Raw genomic sequence first — 12,993 nt, 5'->3', positions numbered from 1 at the left:
TTCTTAGAATGCCCTTTTTTACCAGCATACTACTTTTTTCTTTTGAAAAAAAGATTACTTCAAAACAAACCACCGTATTAGTTTTAATTCAACATAATATTGCTAACATGATTTTCGACAAATAGTTTAATTTTCGTTTAGATTCAAATTTTTTTTGATGAAGCCGTTTGACATTACATGTAGATACAAAAAAAAATAGATGAACCCATTCAACGAAACATTTTACTATTTACTTTTTTACAATATTGAACCCCTTTGCTCAGAAAATCCGCAGAAAATCCATAATGGTCCACACTCCACATCAACTTTGGAGCGACTTCTTTCCCACTTCTATATATAGTGGTATCATAACTATGGCTAATACACACAACACATATTGTAGTTCACATTATCTTGCAATTCTGTTAAACAATCCTGAGTTTTCAGCAAAAAGAAATGGCTGACGAAGTTGTCCTTTTGGATACCTATGTGAGCATGTTTGGGGTGAGGGTTAGGATTGCCCTGGCTGAAAAAGGCATACAGTATGAATACAAAGAGCAGGATTTGTTGAATAAAACCCCTCTTCTCCTACAAATGAACCCAATTCACAAGAAAATTCCAGTCTTGATTCATAATGGAAAACCAATCTGTGAATCCCTCATTATTGTTGAGTATATAGATGAAGTTTGGAAGGACAAATCCCCTTTCATGCCTTCTGATCCTTACAAGAGAGCTCAAGCTAGATTTTGGGCTGATTATGTTGACAAAAAGGTATGCAAAATATCACACACTTGGGAATTATTTAGTCATGTTAGTATGTTTTCTTTAAGTCCTATGTTTTTTAAGAGTTTTTTTAGCTGTATCAAAAATTCTGATGTTAGTAGAATATACAATAAAAAAAATCTATTATTCTTTATTCTGCATAATATTGACCTGGGATAAATTTAAATAGAAAATCATTATCAACAAAATCCAAATTGATTGGTCAAGGTGGACAGATCAATTTGAGCTAAAAATGAGCCATAACTCAACTAGTCTAATTCAATATCATTTTTCATTTGTTTATTTATTTTTTCTTTTTTATTTGTTCAATTATCAAATTAAACTAGTATAAAGAACTCCTTTTTATTCATCATGGCTATATCTAACTAACCATAACCAAATAAATTATTTTTTGTGTGTTTTGATAAGTTCTTTTCATAAGTCAATTAGGTTGGTTCAAGACCCGCTAATGAATACATATGTCCAAACGAAATCATCCAAACATGTGCACATTGGAACTTTGGAGGGTTATATTTTTATGAGCTAAATTTGATTGAAAATATTTAATCTTTTTTCTTTGTTTGGGAGGATTCAGATTTATGAGAGTGGAAAGAAAATGTGGACATCAAAAGTGGAGGACCAAGAAGCAGCCAACAAAGAATTTATAGAGTGCCTGAAATTGTTGGAAGGGGAGTTAGGAGACAAGCCATACTTCGGAGGAGAAAGATTTGGTTTTGTGGATATGGCCCTTATGCCTTACTATAGCTGGTTCCCTTCTTATGAGAAATTTGGCAACTTTAGCATAGAAGCAGAGTGTCCTAAGATTGTGGAATGGGCAAAAAAGTGTGTGCAAAAGGAGAGTGTCTCAAAGTCTCTTGCTGACCCTGACAAAGTCTATGATTATATTGTGATGGCGAGACAAAAGTGGGGCATTGCCTAAAACAAAAAAGACGGATCTAGAGTGGGTTCTGCAATCAAGTGAACTTGTTTCTTGTTCGAACTATGTATTCATATACAAAGATTTTAAAAAGTATACATATAGTAATAAGTTTCCTTTTTACTTTCCTTTGAAATGGAGACGAAACCTGAAAGGTTGTGTTTGTGATGATTTGGTGTGCTTTTATGTAGCAAGTAATAAAATCCAAAGCTCTAGCCTCCAACAGTTTGTATTACAGTTTCACTTATGTTTAGACTATGAATTGCTGGAGGAAATGACTATTCTTCTTGAAACCTTACTAAGACATTGGCTGTAGAATTGAAACAAGTAAAGGGTGAGATTAACCCCTGCTGTTCGAAACAATTAAAAACAGAACTAACAAGAATCAACAAAATGTATGCATAGAGTAGAATCATCTTTTTGTATTATAGATAATGCCAAATGATAAAATGATTACTCCTCGCTACAAAGTTGACAACCTCCAGAATTTACATACAGACTACAAAAGGCCAACACTTAACATGACACAACTAAGAGTCTTTTATTACTCATAAAAGTAAACTGACTGACATTACCACCAAACAAACTTCATTTATCTGAAACATCAATCAAGAAGGCACAACGAAATGCCTTCTTTTAATACATTATGGTGCATAATTGCATATGTTTACTCAAGTCCAAACTTTTGCCTAAGCACTTTTACAAACTCAAGGACTTTAGGTTGGTCAGGTAAAGACTTAGCAACACTCTCCCTCTGCATGCACCTCTTGGCCCAAGCCACAAATTTTGGGCACTCAGCCTCTGTGCTGAAGTTGCCAAAAGTCTCATAGGCATAAAACCAGCTGTAGTATCCAATCAGAGCAATATCCACAAACCCAAAACTTTCCCCTCCAAAGTAAGGCTTGTCTCCTAGTGCTCCCTCCAACACCTTGAGGCATTCTATGAAATCTTTCTTAGCTGCCTCCTGCTCTTCTCCTTTTGTTGTCCATAACTTCCTCCCAAAATCATACAACTGCAAATTTCAACAAACTCAAATTAGAAAAAGAAAAGGTTACCACTTGTTGCCACAAAAAACGAAGATAAAAGTCCTTGTCAGTTCACAAGGCAAAAGCTAGCTAATGTGGTGCAGATCGACTAAGATTATATAATGAGACAACATTCCATACCACAGCCAATGCGAAACTCTAACACCCCTAGGAGCGGATGCACGTTTGATGAAGCGGTGTCATGCAACACCGCTTCGTCAGAAAATTTTACTATATATATGTCTTAATATAGTGAGGAAATAGATAAGTAGGAAAAAATGACACTACTTGACATAAATTGTCTCTTGACGCGTTGGTTATGTACTTGATTTTGCTCTAAGAGGTCAAAATTCAAACCTCAACTAGCACATTCTTTTTGCAAATATTTGAGAGAGCCTATGTGGTTAAAAATTGTGATTAAGTAGAATTGAACTCGGACCTTTTCAAGACTCAACAAAACCAATAGACTAAGGCTATTTCTTGTCCAAAAGTATGGTAATTACAGTTATTATTCTTGTTCGACATCGCTTACAAAAATTCATGCCTGAACACCCCAGGCGCCTAGGACTGGACATAAGAAACTTGGACAAAATAACATGAGAGCCCAACATTGAAATTAAAAAAATAGGAATGAGGCTGCACTACGATAACACCTAACCAAATGGACCTTAGGTATAATTTAACTCCGACAACTAACGCATGAGATAAGGATTGACTACGAAACATATAAAAAGAATAGGCTAACATCTAACTCTAACAATACAACACAAGACAACAATGCCTCAATTTCAAGAAATTGTTACGTTTTATGTAGTGACGGTGTAAAAAAGATTTATACAATCATGTCATTTTCAAGGTAATTACAAGTAATCTTTATAATAGACATTACGATACATGATAACTAACCTACGATTACATGTTAAACCCACTACAGTGTAAAAAAATCTTTACAAACCCATTTCAAAATTAGTTGGAATCAGCTAAAGAATCATAGTCAGTACATATGGAAAAGAAAAAAACGGAAAGGCAAAGATTTTACCTTCTTGTCAATGTAATCAGCCCAGAACCTAGCTTGAGCTCTGTCATAAGGATCAGAAGGGAGCAAATTAGGGGCTTTGTCTTTCCAAACTTCTTCAATGTACTCAACTGCAATAATAGACTCACAAATGGGTTTTCCATTGTGAATCAACACTGGGATTTTCTTGTGGATTGGATTCATTTGTAAAAGCAAAGGGCTTTTGTTCCTCAAGTCCTCTTCTTTGTACTCATACTTTATCTCCTTTTCAGCTAATGCAATCCTGAGCCTCATGCCAAACATGCTAGGCCAGAAATCCAACAGAATCACCTCTTCGTTCGCCATTGTTATGAAAAGCAAGCGAGAAGAAGAATAAGAAATTTCAGAATTGATAATACTTAAAGCTAGTAATACACGTCTTATTTATAGAGAACTTGGATGCCTTTATTTTCGACTTTTTTTGTGTACGTGTAGTGCTGTGGTCCATTGTGGTGTTTACACAGTTTATTTTGTTTTAAGTTTTTTAATCACTTAAAATCGGTAATCTTCGAGATTTTTCTGAATGGCCTACCTAGAGGTCATCGCATTCGTCACGTGGTCTATAGTAGAGTTTCAAACAATAAAGGCCCCACTTTCTTGTGTTCCAATTTCTCTTCGAAATTTTCGCCAATTTAAAAAATCTTCTGCGCTCACCACGCCCCAAATTTTGGTAAATTATAAACATTGATAAGGTTATAAAATAATTATTATATATAAAATGAGAAGTTAGAATTAAAATATATTTAAATATATTATTTATATATTATAGTAAATAATCTGTTCGAAATAGTAATTTTATTTATCGCAGTCAAAACTCAATCTATTTACAAAATTGAGAATAAAAGAGAGTAATGTATAGGGTAAAATATGTTATGCTACATTACCGCCCAAAAGAGGGACACGTGGAACCTAAGATGGGGGTAAGAGTGTCAATGGTTCGGTTCGGCCGGTTATTTTATAAAATTTGTAACATACCAATTTTTTGGTTATTCTATTATGTATAGCCAAAATTAAACTTTTCGAAACCGTCCTAATCATGTCAGTTTCTTTTCGGTATCGGTACGGTTCGGTTAATTTTCGGTATTTTTTAAATATCATATAAAATTCACCAGTAGAAGTAGAATGCAATAACATACGTTCTTTTATAAGACTTAGCAAAACTCTCTAGACATTTTTACTGTTTAAAGGGTGATGAATTAAAAAAAATAAAAAATGGTTAGAGCATAAATCCATCAACTATTCTACAACAGCGTAAAAAAAACCAAGCAAAGGCAGAGAAAATATAAATTACACGAGTGGAAAGATATTAACCAAACTGGGACTCAAGAATAAAGTATATAGAAGATTAAATATTCAAAAAGATAAATCTAAATTATATGAAAGGAAACATATTCAATACATTGTAGTTTGCTATTCATTATCGCTAGAATACTTTGTGTCTTGCTAATAAAGATACTTGAAATAACTTAGTTCAAGTAGATGTAGCATAATATGTTTTAGGAATTAGTATTTTGAGTTTAATTACTTGTTGGCTTGTAATAGTTTTCATAATTCCAATGCCCAAAGAAAAATTTGTGCATTATTATTTTTAAACTTACTAGATAAATATATTTTTAACATGTAAAATTTATTCGGTACAGTTCGGTATTTTTTCGATTTATTTTTATAAAATAAAACTATCCTAATTATCGGTACGGTTATAGATTTATACAAAAACTTATAGTTTCTTAACAAGAAACCTAAAAATCGGCTCGGTTCGGTACGATACGGTTCGGTCAGTTTAATCGATTTTTAAATATCCATTGACACCCCTAGACGGGAGATAGCCAAAACCGAAGGCAACGATCCCGTCTGTCACCAGAAAGAATAATGCTCAGAAGGATGCAATAAATACTCTTCGTCTGGTAGCATTTAATGGAGAATATTCTACAGCATTAAGTACGTTGCTCATTACAAGGAATTTGACATTTATGCTCACCGTTACATCTTCATCTATAGCCCTCATAATTGACATTAAAAAAGGACATGATCCTAGGACCTCCTTTCCTAGACATAGCTATAAATAATGAGTTCTGTTATCATTGTAAGGACAAGAATTTTCTAGCAAACTAATACTACAATCTACTCAAAGCTCAAATCAATTTTACCTTCTTATTTTTTGTTCAAGGCTAAGTGTTATATATTTTTTCAATTTTCTTGTTATTTCAGGATCGAATTAATTCACTAATCTAGAAACCACGTATAAATTTAAATGTACTATTTTACGGTAAACAAGTAAATATTTTTGTAAATTATACCGTGCATGTAATAAAAAAAATAATGGATGGAAAGTAGAGGTAGATTTTATAACAAATTTATAATGGTTATCTATTTATATTTTAAATGAATTTTATTTAGAAAAATTTTATTAATAAAAATCAAAACTCAAAAATCGATATACACAAAGGAGAATAATAGAAGAAATGGAACTTAAAATCATACACACGCACACCAACATACATTATATGCATCTTAAATTCGTAAACATGTAATATTAAAATAACAATAATAAAAAAGTAGTGATAGATTTTGTAATAAATTCATAACATGATTAATCTATATATAATGTTAATGAACTTAAATTAAATTATATAATAAGGTATAATATTATTTAAATTATGGATAAAATATTTACATAAATCTAATGTCGAGCTCAGGTCTCACTTTATTAAATTTCTTAAATTTAATGTTGATTGTTTTGCATGGTCGCATGCGGATATGAATGGTATCCCGGCGGAGGTAGCCGTACACAAGTTAAGTTTGGATCCCAAAACATACCTCCGGTAAGACAAAAGAAGCACCCAATTGCCGAAGCCAGGAATAAATTTGTCATGGATGAGGTAACTCGCTTACTTAATATCGGTTCGATCCGAGAAGTAAAGTATCCAGACTGGCTAGCTAATGTAGTAGTAGTTCCTAAGAAAAATAATAAATTTTGCATGTGTGTAGATTATAAAGATTTGAATAAGGCGTGCCCAAAAGACTCGTTCCCACTGCCAAACATCGATCAAATGATTGATGCTACAGTCGGGCACGAGTTAATGAGTTTCCTCGATGCTTATTCCAGGTACAATCAAATTAAGATGAACACGGAGGATGAGAAAAAGACTTTGTTTATAACGAATTTCAGTACATATTGCTATAATATGATGCCCCTCGGGTTGAAAAATACCAGAGCCACTTATCAACGGCTCGTGAACAAGATGTTTGAAAAACAAATAGGAAAAACTATGGAAGTTTATATAGACGATATGCTCGTTAAGTCTTTAAATGCAAGTGATCACCTTAAACATCCGCAAGAAACTTTTTGACATCCTAAGAAAGCATAATATGAAATTAACCCCGAGAAATGCGCGTTCAAGGTCAGCTCTGGTAAGTTTCTGGGATTTCTGGTATCGCAAAGGGGAATTGAGGTAAACCCCGATAAGATCAAGGCCATCGAAGACATCTCGGACCAATTGTCAAGCATGAAGGAAGTCGAAAGGCTCACGGGGAGATTGACAACTTTGAGCAGGTTCATTTCTCGGTCATCAGAAAAATGTCACCGTTTCTTCGCACTACTCAAAAAGAAAAATATAATTTCGAATTGACTCCGGAGTGCCAGCAGGCTTTGAGAGATTTGAAAAGGTACTTGTCAAGCCCTCCGTTGCTTTCAAACCCAAAAGAAGGTGAAACATCATTAGTCTACCTCCCGATCTCGGAAGTCGTAGTAAGTAAAATTTTAGTCCATGAGGACGAAGGTAATCAATTTGTCATTTATTATGTTAGTAAAATTTTAACAGGAGCAGAAACTCGCTACCCACATTTGGAGAAACTAGCCTTAATTCTCGTAGTCGCTGCTCAGAAGTTGAGGCCCTACTTCCAATGTCACCCGATAGCCGTAGTGAACACTTTCCCTTTGCAGAACATCCTTCACAAACCCGAGCTCTCGGGTAGAGTGGCCAAATAGGTCATAAAAATGAGTGAGTTCGACATAGAATATAAACCAAGGACTACAATTAAGTCACAAGTCTTGGATGACTTTGTGGCCGATTTCAGTCCGGGTTTACTGCCTCTGGCAACGAAAGAGGCAGTAATGGTGTCATAATCGACATCTGGGGTTTGGACCTTATTTACGGATGGAGTTTCCAACATAAAAGGGTCCGGGCTTGGTATAGTATTAATCCCGCATTCAGGGGAACCCTAAGGCAAGCCATCAGAATGGTCCATTTGACTAACAATAAAGCAGAGTATGAGGCTTTGATTGCAGGGCTCGAACTGGCTCGGGGACTTGATTCTGAGGTTATCGAAATCAAATGCGACTCACAACTTGTGGTAAATTAGGTCTACAGGATCTTCGCAACCAAAAAGGAGCGCATGCAACAATACGTGGTAATAGTCCAGGCTCTATTGGCGCAATTTCGGGAGTGGTCTATTACTCATATCCCGAGGGAAGATAATGCAAAAGCAGACTCATTGGCTAACCTTGAATCATCGACAGAAATAAAGGGATCGGAGTCTAGGATGGTAGTTTAAATGATGAACTTGGTCCTGAATACAGATAGCTACTATGAGGAAACTGCGACTAATTTGGTCTGGGATGGGAGGAATGAAATCGTCGATTATCTCGAGCACACAAAGTTTCTCGAAGACTCCAAAGTGACTCGGGCGCAGCGCGATATAGCTTCAAGAGAGGCCAACTGTATAGAATATCTTTCCAAGTCCTGTTGGCCCGATGTTTGGGGGCATCCGAAGCTAATTATGTTATGCGAGAAGTCCACAAAAGGATATGCAGCAATCAATCGTCGTAGATTTCTTAGTGCGCAAATTGGTAAGGGTGGGATATTATTGGCCCCGCATGGAATAAGATGCCAAAGACTTCGTACGAAAGTGTGATAAGTGCCAACGCTAAGCACCACTAGTACATCAACCGGCAGAACCATTGCATTCGGTTCTGTCCCAGTGGTCGTTCATGAAATGGGGGATGAGAATCATCGGGCCATTATAGTCGACCCTCTGTAAGGTAAAATTTCTTTTGATTTTTACTAAATATTTTTCTAAGTGGGTGGAAACTGGTCGTTATTAGAAGATCGGCGAGCGCGAAGTGGTGTATTTCGTTTGGAAAAATATAATTTTCAAGTTCGGAATACCAAAAGAGATAACATTCAATAATGGGCCACAATTTATCGGTGCAAAAGTCACAAAGTTCCTCAATGATTTAAAAATAAAGAGGATCACATCTTCACCCTACCATCTGAGCGCAAATGGTCAAGCAGAGTCAACGAACAAAGTGATTATACAAAACCTCAAGAAAAGGGTGGAAGAGGCTAAAGGTAATTGGCTCGAGGAATTACCCAGAGTTTTATGGGCGTACCGAACAACGGCCAAATCGAGGACAGGAGAAATTCCATTTTCCCTTGTGTATGGGAAGGCCCCTACCGGGTTTCAGCTGCCACCAGAAAAGGTTCATATGAATTGGAGAACCAAGATGGAGAAAATTTACCTAGCAACTGGAACGTGGCACACCACAAAAGATATTATTGCTGACGAATATCACCTGAACTGAAAGTATGTGCTGCACTCTTTTCCCTTCGTCCAGTTTTTGTCCCAATTGGGTTTTTCTGGCAAGATTTTTAACGAGGTAGCAACAGAAAGCATACTACGAAGAAAGCTCCAACAGTAGCAATAAAACCTTTAATAGCAAGGCACATAAGCAAAGATCCACTCTGGGACGGTTAGATAATCTTTTGCTCTATAGCAAATTTTCACCGGGAAGTTAAGTTTGCTATTATTACACTCCATGTTTTTGTACGTAAAAATACGTCATAAGTAAATTGATGAAAGATCGGAAATGAGATATTACATCCCGTATTTTCGTACGTTAAAGTTTCGTCGTAAGTTAATCGACGCAAGTTCGAGAATAGGATTATTTTGAGATTATAAGCATTTTGCTATTTCAAACAAGTGATGAGTAAATTCGTGAAGGAGAGAGGGTAAGCAAATCGAAGAAAATAAATTTCGTCAAAGTTTGATATTTTGGGATAAAATACAGCCCGAGCTAAAATACCCGATATTTATGGACTAATACCATACAAGGTACCACATGGCCATGATAGTGAGGTGTATAAAGTGTGTTAAAAATGAGTAGTATTTTAAGTAAATTAAGATAATTCTTAAGTATGTGGGTAATTGGTTAATTATTGATCAATAGGATATTAACTAGTTAATTAATAATTGGTAGGTGATTAATTAAGGCTTTTGGATAAAGCCAAAAAAGTGGCAGCATGTGTGAAGCTTTAATTAAGCCTAAGGTGACTAACCATGTTGTAAGGCTAGGTGGCACCTTTAGAGGGAATCTTGGCTAAAGCCATAAAAGACTCAATTTACAAAGAATTGGAAAAAGGGCAACGTTCTGTTTCAACCAAGTCATGAAAGACTTCTCTAATTCAACAAAGTCATATGAGATTTTGATAGTTTCACAAAAGAGATATATATTCATAGCAACATAACAAGCTTCAACAAAGCTAATGTTGCAATAGCAATGAAATTGATTCAAAGATTTCATACGAAGTCTACCTAATGTTATCGCAACGTGAGATTTTGATTCTAAGGGAGTACGGTACAATCTTTCTCAAGAATATCATACGGATTTCTCCCTACTTCGATCCGTCGTTACGTGATTTGTCGCAATTGATGTGTGTTAGAGGGATTGTCAAAAGAATCGACACAGATATGTTAAGGCTATCCCTTCTTTCCTTTTGGCATGATCCATACGATACAAACGAAACGAGCAAATACACAACTTTCATAAATGACTCTATTCATAGAAATGCTAGAGATGCTTATATTCTTGATTTCCCATAACTCTTATTATTCTATCGTCTGTTCATGGGTCTCAGAAAATACGCAAGTTGATAAAATCTATTTCATGATATTAATCAGAAGCATAATGGTCTTATGACATTCCGAAAGATTTAATGACGTACTTTTCATGCATTGTATTTATTTATATATGTACATTGACCCATGACCAGATGGCATTATATACACGTATATATATATATGTATGTATGTGTGTGTGTGTGTATGTGTGTGTGGGTGGGTGGAATATGGAAAAAGGTTACTGCGTTATATACGCACCACCACCTGATCAACTGGTATATGTTGATGATTTTTCTACAGTGGTCGAGATGATATGATGGGATGCCCTCAGAGGCTTGATAATGTTATGAACGCATGTATCCATGCATGATATGACATTTATACGCATATGCATGACATTATAAGTATTAATGATTCACAGAGTTGTTCAAACTTACATGTTGAGTCTTTTACTCTATGTTTCTCTCATGTCTATTATTTATTTATTTTTATTCCTTACATACTCGGTACATTATATGTACTCACATCCTTTTTGCCTGGGAACGCCGTGTTTCATGCCCGCAGGTCCCGCTAGACAGGTCGAGAGTCCTCCAAGTAAGCTATCAGCTCAGCGGAAGGTGTTGGTGCGCTCCGTTTGCTCTGAAGTTGCTTGTTTGGTCAGTATGATTTAGACATGTATTTTTTGGTATGGCGGGGATTTATCCCGACCTTTATGATAATTATGTATTCTAAGAGGCTTGTAGACAGATGTCATGTACGTAAAAGATTGTATGGCCTTGTCGGCCTATGTTCAGTCTATGAGTGGTTATTTTGGTCTTATAGGCCTGTATGTCTTATGTATAAGTTGGTATTTCATGTTGTATTCTACTTATCTCATGGCAGCCTCTCCGGCTCAGTTATTCATGATAGTATGATACGTTATGTTGGTACTCGATTGAGTAAGGTACAGGGGGCCCATCGCGGCGCATCTGTTTGGGTCGTGACAAAAGTGGTATCAGTGCAGCTCTGTCCTAGGGAGTCTACAAGATGTGTCTAGTAGAGTCTTGTTTATGGGTGTGTTGTGCACTACACTTATAAGTAGGAGGATACAAGGCATTTAGGGTTGTCACTCTTTCTTCTTACTCTAGATCGTGTGGTAGAGCTCAGTTGTAAGAACTCTATTTCCTAAACTCTATCTTATTTAGAATACGACGATGCCTACATCTAGAAAGATAGTTGGTAAGAGATTGAATGTGGCTATGGAAGAGTTGAGTCAGAGGAACTCAATTTTTGCATCATGCTTATGATGGATAAATATGAGATATTCAGCAGATCATGTATGTACTAAGATGTGTAAACTTCTTGATAAGGATCCCTAAGGCAAGAATGTCTATCCACTCTTATGGTAAAAAGGAATAAGAGAATCGAAAGTTAGATACAAGTTTCAGCAAGTAAAAGAAGCAAGATGAAAAAGGGTACGAGCTACCCAGCTAATGAAGATTATCGCAGAGGAATATAAGCCTTTTGAGTTGTGTAAGAGAAGACATGATATCAGGATCTAGCTGGGGTTAGGGTAACCCAAAATGGTGGATGGATTGTTAGCATTAGCTGACATTTTCGAAGGATATTTCAAATATGGTAATAGATCTCCTTATGAGACACCCAGATTGTGCACTCTAAAATAGTACAGCTAGATATGAGTACTACAAAGATAGGCACTGGAAGCCTTGAAAGGAATAAATATTACCTTAGTGTGGCTCCCGTCCCTAGTAAAGAAAGAATGTTAGGCAATCCGAAGAGCCAGTAGATGGAGCAAAGGTGAACTAAAAGCAAAAGAATGTCCTGTTGAAATTTTCAAAATAAAGTGATAGACAGAAATGTTAGCGGGAAATAAGAAAAAAGTTAATGAATCATTATGAGTAAGATATGATACATGGATGACAACGGTAGATCAAAAGATGACAGCACTACAGAGTCTATAGTTAAGTGAAGGAAAAGACGAGAAGTGACAGGCCTTGAGACACCAAAAGAGTATAGGCCATAAAGTCGTATCCTCATTTCGAGAAATAAGTTCGTGACTCTAACGCGACTACCAGAAGGAAAAGTTAGACCCCAGAATAATAGAAATCAGTATAGGCTAGTGAACAAGATAAACTAAACATGAATTAGGGACTGAGTGAATTGATAATGGTCAGCATCATGAGGATTTTAGATTGTGTTCCGGCGATAATAGAATGGACAATAGAAGAAGATTCATGAGAAATTTAGAGAATGGTCATTTAGGAAGACGCTTCCCCAAAGCAAACAATGTGAGCAAAGTTAAGATTAAGGGACTATGTGTGCCAGTTATACTAGGT

General features: G+C 35.9%; 2 protein-coding genes across 2 annotated transcripts; one reads left to right on the top strand and one right to left on the bottom strand.

The window, feature by feature from the left end:
* The first annotated feature begins 380 nt into the window (after positions 1 to 380).
* On the top strand, positions 381 to 1,901 carry LOC107782952 (probable glutathione S-transferase). Its single transcript, NM_001325349.1, is given in 2 exon segments — positions 381 to 750; positions 1,337 to 1,901. Coding segments are annotated over 2 exon segments (660 nt in total). The 5' UTR covers positions 381 to 435; the 3' UTR covers positions 1,682 to 1,901.
* A 179-nt stretch (positions 1,902 to 2,080) lies between these two features.
* Positions 2,081 to 4,073, bottom strand: LOC107782951 (probable glutathione S-transferase). Its single transcript, NM_001325348.1, is given in 2 exon segments — positions 2,081 to 2,690; positions 3,743 to 4,073. Coding segments are annotated over 2 exon segments (666 nt in total). The 5' UTR covers positions 4,064 to 4,073; the 3' UTR covers positions 2,081 to 2,345.
* Between the last annotated feature and the right edge of the window lie 8,920 nt (positions 4,074 to 12,993).

The sequence above is a fragment of the Nicotiana tabacum genome, chromosome 2, assembly GCF_000715075.1.
Source record: "Nicotiana tabacum cultivar K326 chromosome 2, ASM71507v2, whole genome shotgun sequence".
Lineage (NCBI taxonomy): Eukaryota > Viridiplantae > Streptophyta > Magnoliopsida > Solanales > Solanaceae > Nicotiana > Nicotiana tabacum.
This window is presented reverse-complemented; position numbering and strand designations above follow the sequence as displayed.